We start from the raw sequence: 15107 nt of genomic DNA on the forward strand, positions 1-15107 counted from the left end.
TCCGTGGAGGCGGCAGCACAGAGACAGCACAGAATCCGTGGAGGCGGCAGCACAGAGACAGCACAGAATCCGTGGAGGCGGCAGCACAGAGACAGCACAGAATCCGTGGAGGCGGCGGCACAGAGACAGCACAGAATCCGTGGAGGCGGCAGCACAGAGACAGCACAGAATCCATGGAGGCGGCAGCACAGAATCCGTGGAGGCGGCAGCACAGAGACAGCACAGAATCCGTGGAGGCGGCGGCACAGAGACAGCACAGAATCCGTGGAGGCGGCGGCACAGAGACAGCACAGAATCCGTGGAGGCGGCAGCACAGAGACAGTACAGAATCCGTGGAGGCGGCAGCACAGAGACAGCACAGAATCCGTGGAGGCGGCAGCACAGAATCCGTGGAGGCGGCAGCACAGAATCCGTGGAGGCGGCAGCACAGAATCCGTGGAGGCGGCAGCACAGAATCCGTGGAGGCGGCAGCACAGAGACAGCACAGAATCAGTGGAGGCGGCAGCACAGAATCCGTTGAGGCAACAGCACAGACAGCATAGACACCGTGGAGGCAACGGCACAGAGATAGCATAGATTCCGTGGAGGTGAAACCGTAGAATCCATGGAGGCAACGGCACAGAGACAGCATAGACTTTGTGGAGGTGACGGCACAGAGACAGCATAGACTTTGTGGAGGTGACGGCCCAGAGACAGCATAGACCCCCTCCTCCCCCACACCATTACACCACCACCACCAGCCTGAACCGGTGATACAACTGAGGATGGATCTGTGCACCAAATTCTGACCCTCCCATTTGAATGTTGCAGCTGAAATCCAGACTCATCAGACCAGCCAATGTTTTTCCAATCTTCTATTGTCCAGTTTTGGTGATCCTGTGCCAATTGTAGCCTAAGTTTCCTGTTCTTAGCTGACAGGAGTGGTACCCGGTGTGGTCTTCTGCTGCTGTAACCCATCTGCTTCAAGGTTGGATGTGTTGTGCATTCAGAGATAGTATTCTGCATACCTTGGTATGCAGAATACCATGCATGCTTTTGGTTAGACGCCGGTCACTGCGCTGGGGAGTGCATAGGGTGCGGACTCTCTGTACAGTGCTATTAATCGCAATGCACGCAAATATAGTACCAGTGGCGGCTGGTGCTAAACTTTTTTTTTTGGGGGGGGCGGCAAACACCCCCCCCCCCCCAGGTCTGCACTCACCTCACTACGGCCCCCCTCCGTGGCTTCCTTGGCTTCACCTCCCGGCCAACCGTCTCCTGTCCTGACTGGCCAGGAGAAGAAGCGGGAAGACAATAGTGAATGTGATTTGCTAGTGTCACAAGTGGGTGGGTTCGGGGCGCAGGGTTCAACCTTTTTCAAGCCAGTTAGAGCCTCAAGCTCTAATCATGTGGCTTGAAAAAAAAAAAACTCATAGAAGCCTATGAGTCCAGCGCCCCGCATGCAAACTAGGTGGGTAGCGCCCCTTATGGACGGGCCGCTCCTGTTGGATGTAACGAGTGGTTATTTGAGTTGCTGTTGCCTTTCTATCATCTGGAAGCAGTCTGCCCATTCTCTTCTGACCTCAACAAGGCATTTTCCTCCACACAACCGCCGCTCACTGGAAATTTTCTCTCTTTCCCACCATTCTCTGTAATCCCGAGAGATGGTTGTGTGTGAAAATCCCAGAACTACTCAGACCGGCCCCTCTGCCACCAACAACCATGCCACCTTCACAGTCACTTCAATCCCCTTTCTGATGCTCGGTTCGAACTTTTAGCAAGTCGTCTTCAACACAGTTGCTGCCATGTGATTGGCTGATTAGCAATTTGTGTTACGGAGCCATTGAACAGGTGTACCTAATAAAGTGGCCGGTGAGTGTATTACATTTTGGTTCTTGGACACGAGCCTCCAAAGTGCCTTCAGAAGTTGAGGGATATCTTTTACCATCTCGGGAAGCTGCCATCTTCTTGGTCTCCCTGAATCTGTGCCAGCAAAGCTCTGTGTGTAGCCTCGGGGGGGGGGCGCTGACCTCAGGAACCAACAATGTCTCAGGGAATCGGCAGCTGCCAGAGGCTGTGCTGATTTACAGCAGCCATGACCGGTCCTCTTGGTGATCATGTGCAGTGCAGGGGTTTCTCTGGCAGCTTGCAGAGTTGCTGGGCACAGGCTGTGTGGCAGGGCAGGTATACGTAACCCCCACCTCCTCCCATCCCCACCGGTGACACATCCAGAGCCTGCGCTCATGTTTTCACAGCTGGAAGGTGAAATAAGACATTCTGGAAGACTTTAGGATTGAGAATGTTGATTTTTCCAAAGGTGTCTTCCCCCTCCCCCCCCTACACCGGGAAGTGGGAAGGTTGTCGTATGGCAGAGCGTTGGCTGCAGGCGACACGCTCACATGCCTTCCTTTAACTAGAACCCGATGCAGCTGTGGGACGGGGGGTCTGGGGTTTACAGCTGCCCTTTTCCTGGGTAAGATTTGTAGATTAGACCCCATAGGTGTCCACCAACCATACAATCTTTTTGCAGGATTCCCATAGTATATCCTTACTGCAGGGGACATAAAAGTCCATGCACACCCAATCACTAAAATCTCACACATGTTCACATTTCAAAAGTCATCTTCTAGACCTGGGGTCTCAAACTGGTGGCCCTCCAGCTGTTGCGGAACTACACATCCCATGAGGCATTGTAAAACTCTGATATTCACAGACATGGCTAGGCATGATGGGAATTGTAGTTCCTGAACAACTGGAGGGCCATAGTTTGAAGACTCCTGTTCTAGACCAAGGGTCTCAAACTGGTGGCTCTCCAGCTGTTGCAGAACTACAATTCCCATGAAGCATTGTAAGGCTGACTGATACAAGCATGACTCCCCTAGGAAGAGGCATGATAGGACTTGTCGTTCCACAACAGCTGGAGGGCCGCCAGATTGAGACCCCTGTTCTAGACTTTTAAGGCTCGCTTCACACTGGTGCGACTTCGGATACGACACAAAGTCACATGACAAGTCATTGCTGCGACAAAAAAAAAAAGTTCCTGCACTACTTTTGTGCGACTACCAGTGCAACTTGGCCCCATAGACTTCTCTGGTTAGCTCACCAAATCTGCAGTTTTCATTAACCGCTTGCCGTTCAGTGTACATCCCCTTCACCAAATTATAAAGCAACACTTTTGTTTTTGCCCCCATTTTTCATGAGCTGAACTCAAAGATCTCAGACTTTTTCTATGAACACAAAAGGCCGATTTCTCTCCAATATTGTTCACAAATCTGTGTAAATCTGTGTTAGTGATCACTTCTCCTTTGCCAAGATAATCCATCCACCTCACAGGTGTGGCATATCAAGATGCTGATTGGACAGCATGATTATTGCACAGGTGTGCCTTAGGCTGCCCACAATAAAAGGCCACTCTAAAATGTGCAGTTTTACTGTATTGGGGGGTCCGGGGGGGTCAGAAAATCAGTCAGTATCTGGTGTGACCACCATTTGGCTCACGCAGTGCAGCACATCTCCTTGGCATAGAGTTGATCAGGTTGGTGATTGGTTCCTGTGAAATGTTGGTCCACTCCTCTTCAATGGTTGTGTGAAGTTGCTGGATATTGGCAGGACCTTGAACACGCTGTCCTATACGCCGATCCAGAGCATCCCAAACATGCTCAATGGGTGACATGTCCGGTGAGTATGCTGGCCATTCAAGAACTGCTTCCAGGAATTGTGTACAGATCCTTGCACCATGGGGCCGCGCAATATCATGCTGCAACATGAGGTGATGGTCGTGGATGAATGGCACAACAATGGGCCTCAGGATCTCCTCACCGTATCTCTGTGCATTCAAAATGCCATCAATAAAATGTACCTGTGTTCCTTGTCCATAACATACGCCTGCCCATACCATAACCCCACCGCTACCATGGGCCACTCCATCCACAACGTACGCCTGCCCATACCATAACCCCACCACCACCATGGACCACTCCATCCACAACGTACACCTGCCCATACCATAACCCCACCGCCACCATGGGCCACTCCATCCACAACGTACGCCTGCCCATACCATAACCCCACCGCCACCATGGGCCACCCCATCCACAACGTACGCCTGCCCATACCATAACCCCACCGCCACCATGGCCAACTCCATCCACAACGTACGCCTGCCCATAACATAACCCTACCGCCACCATGGGCCACCCCATCCACAACGTACGCCTGCCCATACCATAACCCCACCGCCACAATGGGCCACTCCATCCACAATGTACACCTGCCCATACTATAACCCCACCGCCACCATGGGCCACCCCATCCACAACGTACGCCTGCCCATACCATGACCCCAACACCACCATGGGCCACTCCATCCGCAACGTACGCCTGCCCATACCATAACCTCATAACCTCACCGCCACCATGGGCCACTCCATCCACAACGTACGCCTGCCCATACCATAACCCCAATGCCACCATGGGCCACTCCATCCACAATGTACACCTGCCCATACCATAACCCCACCGCCACCATGGGCCACTCCATCCACAACGTACGCCTGCCCATATCATGACCCCAACACCACCATGGGCCACTCCATCCACAACGTACACCTGCCCATACCATAACCCCAATGCCACCATGGGCCACTGCATCCACAACGTACACCTGCCCATACCATAACCCCAACGCCACCATGGGCCACTCCATCCACAACGGTGACATCAGCAAACCGCTCACCCACAGGACGCCATACACACTGTATGCCATCTGCTCTGTACAGTGAAAACCGGGATTCATCCGTGAACAGAACACCTCTCCAAAGTGCCAGATGCCATTGAATGTGAGCATTTGCCCTCTCAAGTCAGTTACGATGATGAACTGCAGTCAGATGGAGACCCCGATGAGGACGATGGGCATGCAGATGAGCTTCCCTGAGACGGTTTCTTACAGTTTATGCAGAAATTCTTTGGTTATGCAAACCGATTGTTACAGCACCTGTCTGGGTGGCTGGTCTCAGACCATCTTGGAGGTGAAGATGCTGGATGTGGAGGTCCTGGGCTGGTCTCAGACCATCTTGGAGGTGAAGATGTTGATGTGGAGGTCCTGGGCTGGTGTGGTCACCCGTGGTCTGTGGTTGTGAGGCCGGTTGGATGTACTGCCAAATTCTCAGAAACGCCTTTGGAGATGGCTTATGGTGGAGAAATGAACATTCAATTCACAGGCAACAGCTCTGGTGGACATTCCTGCAGTCAGCATGCCAATCGCACGCTCCCTCAAAACCTGCAACATCTGTGCATTGTGCTGTGTGATAAAACTGCACATTTCAGAGTGGCCTTTTATTGTGGGCAGCCTAAGGCACACCTGTGCAATAATCATGCTGTCCAATCAGCATCTTGATATGCTACACCTGTGAGATGGATGGATTATCTCGGCAAAGGAGAAGTGATCACTAACACAGATTTGTGAACAATATTTGGGAGAAATAGGCCTTTTGTGTACATAGAAAAAGTGTAGAAAAAAAAAAAAAAATTAAAAAGCACCCCCCTGTCTCACATGCAAATACAAACACGCATGTAGGGCCAGCACGCACATATAGATGGTGATTGCACTACACATGTGCATTTCCACGGCGAAGGTCGGAGTAACAGCCATATTTCCAGCACCAGCGCTTTGTAAACTGATAACCTGTAAAGCCTTTAAAAGCATCACCTATGAGCAATTTTAGGTATCATAGTTTGTTGCTATTTCACAGGCGTGCATCATTTTAAATCTTGACAGGTTTGGTATCCATTTACACGATGCAACAAAAAAAAGGGTAATATCTTTTCAAAGCGGTTCTTCACCCTAGAAAACAAAAACTAAGTCTGAGCACTGGATGACTGCACTGTACGTGGGGGAGGGTGAAAGTCAGAGTTGTACAGAACACTGCAGCATGGACACACTTTTACATCTGCAGCAGGGGGTTTTACATCACACTCCTGGCTGCTACAAGCCAACTGTTGGCTGTCACGGCTGCCAGATCGCTTTCATGGACGGTGCTAGGGTAGGGTAGTGCCCCCCCCCCCCCCCCCCCCGTCTCCTGAGCTATGTGAGGTTGGTATCCCTAGGAGGCTACCGACATGTCATTCCCACCTAGACAAGAATGGAGGCGAGGCCAAACATGAATAAAGCATGCTCTCGGCACAGCGCTATTGATCACAATGTATGCAAATATGCAGCCTCCATGGGGTTAAGAGTACCTGTCACTGCCCAAAGCTGTCACAAGGCAGCTTGCGCACCCCACTTTGATAGCAATAAAGTTAAATGAAAAAAATAAAAAGCTGCCAGATCGCTTTCATGGATCCCAGGTAGTGCACCCCCAATGCCCCAGGGTAGGGTAGTGCCCCTCCATGCCTCCTGAGCTATGTCATGTTGGAGGCATGGCATACATTGGCAGCAGCAGCAGGGGGTTTTACACACACTCCTGGCTGCTGCAAGTCAACTGTCACAGCTGCCAGATCGCTTCCATTGACCCCAGGTAGTGCAACCCCCCCCCCCCCAGTGCCCCAGGGTAGGGTAGTGCACCCCCATGCCTCCTCAGCTATGCGAGCTTGGTATCCCTAGGAGGCTACCGATAGGTCATTCCCACCTAGGCAAGAATGGAGGCGGGGCCAAACATGAAAACAAGCGTGCTCTTGGCAGAGCGATGCTGATCTCAATGCATGCAAATATGCGGCTTCTCAGCGCCGGCGCCAATGGGTTAAGAGTACCCGTCACTGGCTAAAGCTGTCACAAGGGAGCTTGTTCACCCCACTGTGATCGCAATTAAGGTAAATGAAAAAAATAAAAATCTGCCAGATCGCTTTCATGCATCCCAGTTAGTATCCCCCCCCCCCCCCCCATGCCCCAGGGTAGGGTAGTGCCCCCCCCATACCTCCTGAGCTATGTCCCTAGGAGGCTACTGACACGTCATTCCCACCTAGGCAAGAGTGGAGGTGGGGCCAAACGTGACAAAAAGCTGTAAGTCCAAATGCTGGATGACTGCACTGTACCGGGGTGGTTTGCGGTTAAAGTCAAAGTGGTATATAACACTGCAGCATGGACACGCTCATCACACATCGGCAGTGGCAGCAGGGAGTTTTACACACACCCCTGGCTGCTTAAAGCCAACTGTCGGCTGTCACAGCTGCCAGATCGCTTCCATGGACCTCAGGTAGTGCCCCCCCCCCTCAATGCCCCAGGGTAAGGTAGTGCCCCCCCATGCATCCTGAGTTATGTGATGTTGGTATCCCTAGGAGGCTACCGACACGTCATTCCCACCTAGGCAAGAATGGAGGTGGGGTCAAACATGAAAAAAAGCACACTCCCAGCATAGGGATATTGATCGCAATGCACGCAAATATGTGGCCTCTCTGGCGCCGAATATTTGCATGTGCCCTGGCGCCAAGGGGTTAAGAGTACCTGTCACTGCCCACAGCTGTCACAAGGGAGCTTGTTCACCCCACTGTGATAGCAATAAAGGTAAATGAAGACAAATGTAAAAAAAAGTAGCGCCCCCCCCCCATGCCTCCTCAGCTATATGACGTTGGTATCCTTAGAAGGCTACCGACACGTCATTCCCACCTAGGCGAGAATGGAGGTGAGGAAAAAAAGGAAAAAAAAAAAAAAGATAAATAAATGAAAGAATAAAATTCAGCTTTTTCCTGTAGTGGAGTTGGAAGGATTACAGTGGGGCAAAGTCAGTTTTTTGCTGGGAGGTCTCCCTTGGGGGGTCTGGAGGATGGTGCATTTCAGAACACACCGGGGGTCTTCAGCTGTTCTACAGAGGAAACCCAAAAATTCACACCTGCTAGGAGGACCTGCAGAGGTTTTTGTCTTTGAATGGCATTCTGTGACCATTTCAGATGAGGGATTCTCACAAATGCCATCAGTATTGTCTGCAGAAGCCAACGCGTGTGCTAACGTGGCGTAAAATGTCCCGATTAGCAGCCGTGGAGCGCGCTCCGGGTAACAGGCCGGCATGTGGCCCTCAATGAGAGCGCCAATTAGGACTGCTGGCTGCTAATTGTCTGTAATTGTTTTATGGTGCTGGGACACTGACAGTGACAAACTGGAAATACACAAATCCTGACCACCCAGTGTGACAACTGTGTGCAAAGCCACCAAATGTCCCTCGTATTGTCCAGGAGAAACAAGTACCCAAATAACCCCATAATGCCAATAGACTTTACAGAAAACTGCAAGTTTGTAAAAAAAAAATAAAAAACATCACGTCTCTCTCTATGCCTTTAACTGCAAGGAGTATGTCAGTAAATCTGCATTTTAGTCTCTGTGTGTGGTCACTGCTCCATCTGTCACAAAGCCCTACTGTATGGGCCAGAGAACCTGTGCAAAGGAGCCCTTCATTTTTTTAATTATTTTTTTTTTTTACATTTTACTATTGTTTTAAATGTTTTAATTATTTATTTATTTTTTTAACAACGCTGTTGGGGGGCTTGGGTGAAGTATCAAGTGTCTGACCCCTGGAAACTCACCTTTGAGAGAGAGAAAGGAATCTAGGACACAGATTTTATTTCTCTGCAGCCTCAGATGCACTGAAAATGAATGAATAGCAGGCAGGGGCTCATTCATCAACAGAAGCATAATCAACACAGTTTACTATGCTTCAGTTATAAATGGACACAGGAGCGATCGATCACTGACTGTGTTCATTCCCTAAAAGGAGCATTTTTTATGTTGGAGTTTAGCTCTTTGGAATGCACTGGCCAATCCCTTTGTTTAGTATGCTCTTGAAGCACTCCCATTTTTCCTCTGTGTTCTTTGTTCCCAGGGTTCTATCCCAATTGATATTTTCTAGCAGAGAGCGCAGTTTTGGGAAATTGGCTCTTTTAAAATTCAGTGTCCTTATATTGCCCTTGTGTTTACTATTACTATAATTAATAATGAAACTAATTGACCTATGGTCACTGTTTTTCTAAGTTGCCCCGTATTTCTATATCCGTGAGCAGGTCTGTATTGTTGGTAATCAGTAGGTCAAGTACCGCATTGTTTCTTGTCGGTGCATTCACCATCTGACCCATGAAATTGTCCTGTAAAACATTTAGGAACTGCCTAGCCTTGGCTGAGTGTGCGGTTCCCTCTGCCCAGTCTATATCAGGATAATTAAAGTCCCCCATTATAATGACATTTCCCATCCTTGCTGCCAATCCTATCTGTAACATGAGGTCCGCCTCCCCCTCCTCCCTCTGGTTGGGGGGGGGCTATAGCATACGCCCAATATTACCTTCCCCACCGTGCCTTCCCTTTGAAGTTCTACCCATAGGGATTCTACCTCGTCCATAGCTCCATTATTAATATCATCCCTCATATTTACCTGTATACTGTTCTTAATATACAGACATACCCCTCCCCCTTTTTTACCTTCTCTATCTCTGCGATAAAGGGAATACCCCTGAATGGTCGCCATCCAATCATGAGAGCTGTCGAACCAAGTCTCAGCTATCCCCACAAAATCTAAGTCGTCCTCAAACATCCGCAGCTCCAGCTCTCCCATCTTGTTGGCCAGGCTTCTGGCATTGGTATACAAACCTCTTAATTTTGACCGGTTACATATATTCCCATTTGATATTTTTAGGCTGCTTTCTTGATTTCTCCCCATACCCACCCTGGGTATAGGAGCTCCGAACACCCTACCGCTAATGTCCCCATTTCTGACCTCTGAAACTTGCTTTCCACTGGCTAATTCTACATCTGTACCCTCCCCCCCCAATCACCTAGTTTAAAAGCCCCTCTAACTTTTCGGCCATCTTCTCACCCAGTACGGTTGCACCCTCCCCATTTAGGTGCAATCCGTCCCTACCAAAGAGCCGGAGGCCGACTGAGAAGTCGGCCCAATTCTCCAGGAACCCGAAACCCTCCTTACTACACCAGCTCCTCAGCCACTTGTTAACTTCCCTAATCTCCCGCTGCCTCTCTGGTGTGGCTCGAGGTACAGGTAGTATTTCTGAAAATACTACCTTGGAGGTCCTAGTCCTCAACTTAGCGCCTAAGTCCCTGAAATCATTTAGGACTCTCCATCTTCCTCTGACTATGTCATTGGTACCCACGTGTACCATGACAGCTGGGTCTTCCCCAGCCCCACCCAATAATCTGTTCACCCGATCCGCAATGTGCCGAACCCGAGTGCCAGGTAAACAACAGACTGTTCGGCGCACAAGGTCTTTGTGGCTTATAGTAATAGTCAACGCAAAAGTGTCCCCTTATGATAGGTGGAAGGTCAATTAGATTGGCAGTCAGTGGGAGAAGGACCTCCGTACATCAGAGGGAAGAATGTTCCTTACATTGGTGATCAGTGGGAAGAATGCTCCTTACATTGGCGGTCAGTGGGAAGAATGCTCCTTACATTGGCGGTCAGTGGGAAGAATGTTCCTTACATTGGCGGTCAGTGGGAAGAATGTTCCTTACATTGGTGGTCAGTGGGAAGAATGTCCCTTACATTGGTGGTCAGCGGGAAGAATGTCCCTTACATTGGTGGTCAGCGGGAAGAATGGCTCTTACATTGGTGGTCAGCGGGAAGAATGTCCCTTACATTGGTGGTCAGCGGGAAGAATGTCCCTTACATTGGTGGTCAGCGGGAAGAATGTCCCTTACATTGGTGGTCAGCGAGAAGAATGTCCCTTACATTGGTGGTCAGTGGGAAGAATGTCCCTTACATTGGTGGTCAGCGGGAAGAATGTCCCTTACATTGGTGGTCAGTGGGAAGAATGCTCCTTACATTGGTGGTCAGCGGGAAGAATGTCCCTACATTGGTGGTCAGCGGGAAGAATGCTCCTTACATTGGTGGTCAGTGGGAAGAATGTCCCTTACATTGGTGGTCAGCGGGAAGAATGTCCCTTACATTGGTGGTCAGTGGGAAGAATGCTCCTTACATTGGTGGTCAGCGGGAAGAATGTCCCTACATTGGTGGTCAGCGGGAAGAATGCTCCTTACATTGGTGGTCAGTGGGAAGAATGTCCCTTACATTGGTGGTCAGCGGGAAGAATGCTCCTTACATTGGTGGTCAGTGGGAAGAATGTCCCTTACATTGGTAGTCAGTGGGAAGAATGTTCCTTACATTGGTGGTCAGCGGGAAGAATGTCCCTTACATTGGTGGTCAGCGGGAAGAATGCTCCTTACATTGGTGGTCAGTGGGAAGAATGTCCCTTACATTGGTAGTCAGTGGGAAGAATGTTCCTTACATTGGTGGTCAGCGGGAAGAATGTCCCTTACATTGGTAGTCAGCGGGAAGAATGTCCCTTACATTGGTGGTCAGCGGGAAGAATGTCCCTTACATTGGTGGTCAGTGGGAAGAATGTCCCTTACATTGGGGGTCAGTGGGAAGAATGCTCCTTACATTGGTGGTCAGTGGGAAGAATGCTCCTTACATTGGTGATCAGTGGGAAGAATGCTCCTTACATTGGTGGTCAGTGGGAGGAATGTCCCTTACATTGGTGGTCAGTGGGAAGAATGTCCCTTACATTGGTGGTCAGTGGGAAGAATGCTCCTTACATTGGCGGACGTTGGAAAGATGCCTCTTTACCAGATGTCTCTGCCATAGCTAAGGTCATTGAGATTAGTCATTACTCATCTGAGAGACAAGAAGGTCCTAGGAACCTTTGGCGGAATCCTGGGGTTGCACAGAGCCCTGGTTAGAAAAGGTTTAAGCTATGTTTTGGGTATGATTACATACACTGCCCTCTAATCTAACTGTACGTGCTTCTATTTCAGCGGTCCAGATCCACATCCTTAAGGCCGACAAAGCAGGAGACTGGTGGAAATTCACGGTCAACGTGATCTCCGTATACAAACAAGGAAGCAACCGAATCCGCCGCGGGGACCAGAACCTGTGGATTCGTTCCAAGGACATCGCTTGCAAGTGCCCAAAACTCAAACCGATGAAAAAATATCTTCTCCTGGGCAACGACGAGGACTCGCCCGATCAGAACGGGGTGGTGGCCGACAAGACCAGCCTGGTCATACAGTGGAGGGACACGTGGGCCAGGCGGCTGAGGAAGTTCCAACAGCGAGAAAAGAAAGGAAAATGTAAGAAAGCCTAGGAGAGGAGAAAACCCGGGGGCCCTCGGAGGAGGACCAGAGTGCTGTAGAAGACAGAGAGAGGACCGTTAATTGCTGCTTGCTGTAGAGTCCGGAGCAGATAGGATTATCAACTAGAGTTTTTTTTTTTTACTTTTTTGTTTTATTTTCGAAAACATTTTTCCCAGATGGCGGGATGGAAAACTGGCTTTTTTCGAAAGTCCTCGTTGATAGATGAGTTGCAGTGAAAAGTGGGGAGGTGTCACTTTTTTTTTTAAATGACGGGACTGAAGCGTTTGCACCTAATACGTAGAAGTTGATTCACAGACACGCGGGACGGAGCGAAGGAAGGGAGGGGGGGCGAGGGAAGAGTTATTGCTGAGAGATTTATGGTGATGGAAGCTGTGAAATTTGCACCTGTTCGGTATCTCCTGCCTTGTGAGTCATTAATTGTTTAAACATTTCTCACGTTCTGCGGTCAAAGCCCTGTGGCTCCTTTTTTTTTTTTTTTTCGTTGATCTGAGGTGGAATGGGGACTGACAAAACACCCCGAGGATCTTAGTAACCTCTAAACACCCCCAAGGGTGGGAATTATTTGTTGGTAACCGCATTGCAGAAAAATACGTTGAAGGAGAGCTCCGATCAGAACCAAAATCTATAGAAAAAAAAAAAAAAAAGTCCAAAATTTAAACAGCTGTTGGGTAATTACATTGTATTCTTTTAGAGAATAAAAAATGGGTTGAGCTCTGACACCATGGCTCATTCATTCCCCGAGGTCTAGGAATGGTTTCAAACTGTGGTATTAACAGTATTTTTTTTTTAAAGGGTGCATCTGAAATCCAAAGGGAGTAATCCACATCAAATATTTATTTTTGAATTTTGAGCTCTGCCTGGAGGTCTCCTTTAACACAACACCCAATGCTTCGATATCAGATGTAGCCCCTTCCCGCCTTTCTCTAGGTGCTGACTCGCTAGGTATACAAACCTAGAAAAAAAATAATTAATTTGTACAAAAATGCAAATTCTAACCTTTTAAAAGTATGTATATCATTGAAATAACTTTTTTTTTTTGTTAAGAAAACAAATCTTTATGTTGTGTTTTTTTGTATAATGTTTAACACCACCCCCGGTCTCCCGCTCACCATGTACGTAGCGTTATATATGCAGGATTGACAGTATTAGCCGATCAGGAGAGGAGGGGGAGGGGGGGACGATAAAGTGAAAAATGTCTACAGAGTTTTTATATATATATATACCGAATTCAGAAAAGATATATATGGACTTGCTGTAGTTTGTGTTTAGGCTGAGGAGTCCGAAACACGCGTTATTTTTTTGAGGTATGGTATACCGCTCTCCTTGTTAGAAGGAGCTTCTTGTATATCAAACGTCCTGTTGGCAATTAAAGGCTTACCATTGGTAGAAATGATTGATGTAGTAGCTTCACTAAATTTAGATCTTCGTATCAGAAAAGCTGCTCATTCATGTTGGAGGACGTTGATGGTGCTAGTCAGCCCCATTGGTTCGCTAGAAACCAGTGGCTTCGCCATGAGTACCAAGACAAGTGAGCTGTCGGTGAAGTGAGATGAAAAATTGGAAGTCCATAAGTAAAACTAAATCAAACTCTAGGCCAAAACTTTTTTAGTTTAGGGTTTTTGTTGTCTGTGACCCTGTTGGGAAGTTATAGAAGGATAAGTACTAAGAGGTGTGGTTATAACCGGCACCAGGAAACCCACCCCATAATAATTTAGGACAGCCTCTCAATCTTTTTTTCTCCTGAGAAACAATTGAAATGATTTCTTGGTCTTGGGGAACCCATGAAAAACCAATTAAGGGGGGGTCAATGGGAAGACTGGACCCCCATACAATGGTGCTAGCCTAGGAGAGGAGAAAACTGGGGGCCCGTGGAGGAGGACCAGAGGGCTGTAGAAGACAGAGAGAGGACCATTAATTGCTGCTTGATGTAGAGAGTCTGGAGCAGATAGGATTATCAACTAGAGGTTTTTATTTACTTTTTTGTATTATTTTCTAAAACATTTTTCCCAGATGGCGGGATGGACAACTGGCTTTTTTCGAAAGTCCTCGTTGATAGATGAGTTGGAGTGAAAAGTGGGGAGGTGTCACTTTTTTTTTCAATCTTTTTTCTCCTGAGGAACAATTGAAATTATTTATTGGTCTTGGGGAACCCATGATAAACCAATTCATGTGGCAGGGTCAATGGGAAGAATGGACCCCCATACAAATCACTAAAAAGATCAATGGTGTCCTCCTGCCACCAAACTTTTTAGGCACCACCAAAGGGAAGGTCAATCAGCTACAGCTCAAGAAACCCCAAGCAACCTCCGGAGGAACCCTTTTTGAGAATGGCTGATCTAGGGGGGGTTGAAGGACAAGTTCACCTTTGGGAACATGTTACATGTTCCACCAGGTCCCGCTCCTGCAGCTCTGCTACCTCCTTGTGACAGCGGGCCGGGTGACTTCCCCCACACACACTGTCACAATTTTAAAAAGCAGAGAGCCGCACGGCCGAATCATTCATTCGCAGAGGTCTGTGATTGAATGCCTACAAGTACTGTCCAGCCTTTGTAGTTCTCAATGAACTATAAGCACTCTTGTAGTCCACTGAGCTTCCTGGACTGAAGTAACTGCCTGCCTGTATCGGCGGTACGGACAGACAGCTACACTGACAGTCTGCAGGAGCCTGACATAATAAATGCACATCGTTTCGCAGGTAAAAAAAATGTGCATTCAATTTTTAATTTTTTTCTTAGAAGCCTGTAACGCGTTGCAATGTGTTACAGGCATCTAAGAAAAAATAAATAGTAAATGCACATTTTTGTACCTGCAAAACAATGCACATTTTTTTTTTTTAAAAGGTGAACTTATCCTTTAAATAAAAATGCCATACTGTAAGAGACAGAATACAGTTTTTGTGGTTTTTTTTAATAAAAAGGAGCAATCCAAGAGGTTTTGTTGTTGACAGGCTGCGCTCTCTTCATCGGGGCTTGGAATGTTGTGAGTAATGACAACATAAGGACTCAAACATGTGATCAACATATTTTGAAAAACATTTGTTGTAAAT

General features: G+C 48.2%; 1 protein-coding gene across 2 annotated transcripts in view; it reads left to right on the forward strand.

Annotated features, from left to right (window-relative positions):
* The window catches only part of NTN1 (netrin 1), a 221502-nt gene extending 207334 nt beyond the window's left edge, over positions 1–14168 (forward strand). Inside the window, exons 7-8 of one of the 2 annotated variants that reach the window (XR_014225866.1) lie at positions 11723–12248; positions 14105–14168. Coding sequence is in view for 1 of the 2 variants with exons in the window: in XM_082271470.1 (XP_082127596.1) it covers positions 11723–12051 (329 nt within the window). In the remaining variant the exon portion in view is untranslated. Of the gene's footprint in view, positions 1–11722; positions 12791–14104 lie in introns of those variants that run through there. The other variant, XM_082271470.1, reaches the window with a different exon arrangement.
* Positions 14169–15107: the final 939 nt, after the last annotated feature.

The sequence above is a fragment of the Pelophylax lessonae genome (genome assembly GCF_965119305.1).
Source record: "Pelophylax lessonae genome assembly, chromosome: 11".
In the NCBI taxonomy this organism is placed as follows: domain Eukaryota; kingdom Metazoa; phylum Chordata; class Amphibia; order Anura; family Ranidae; genus Pelophylax; species Pelophylax lessonae.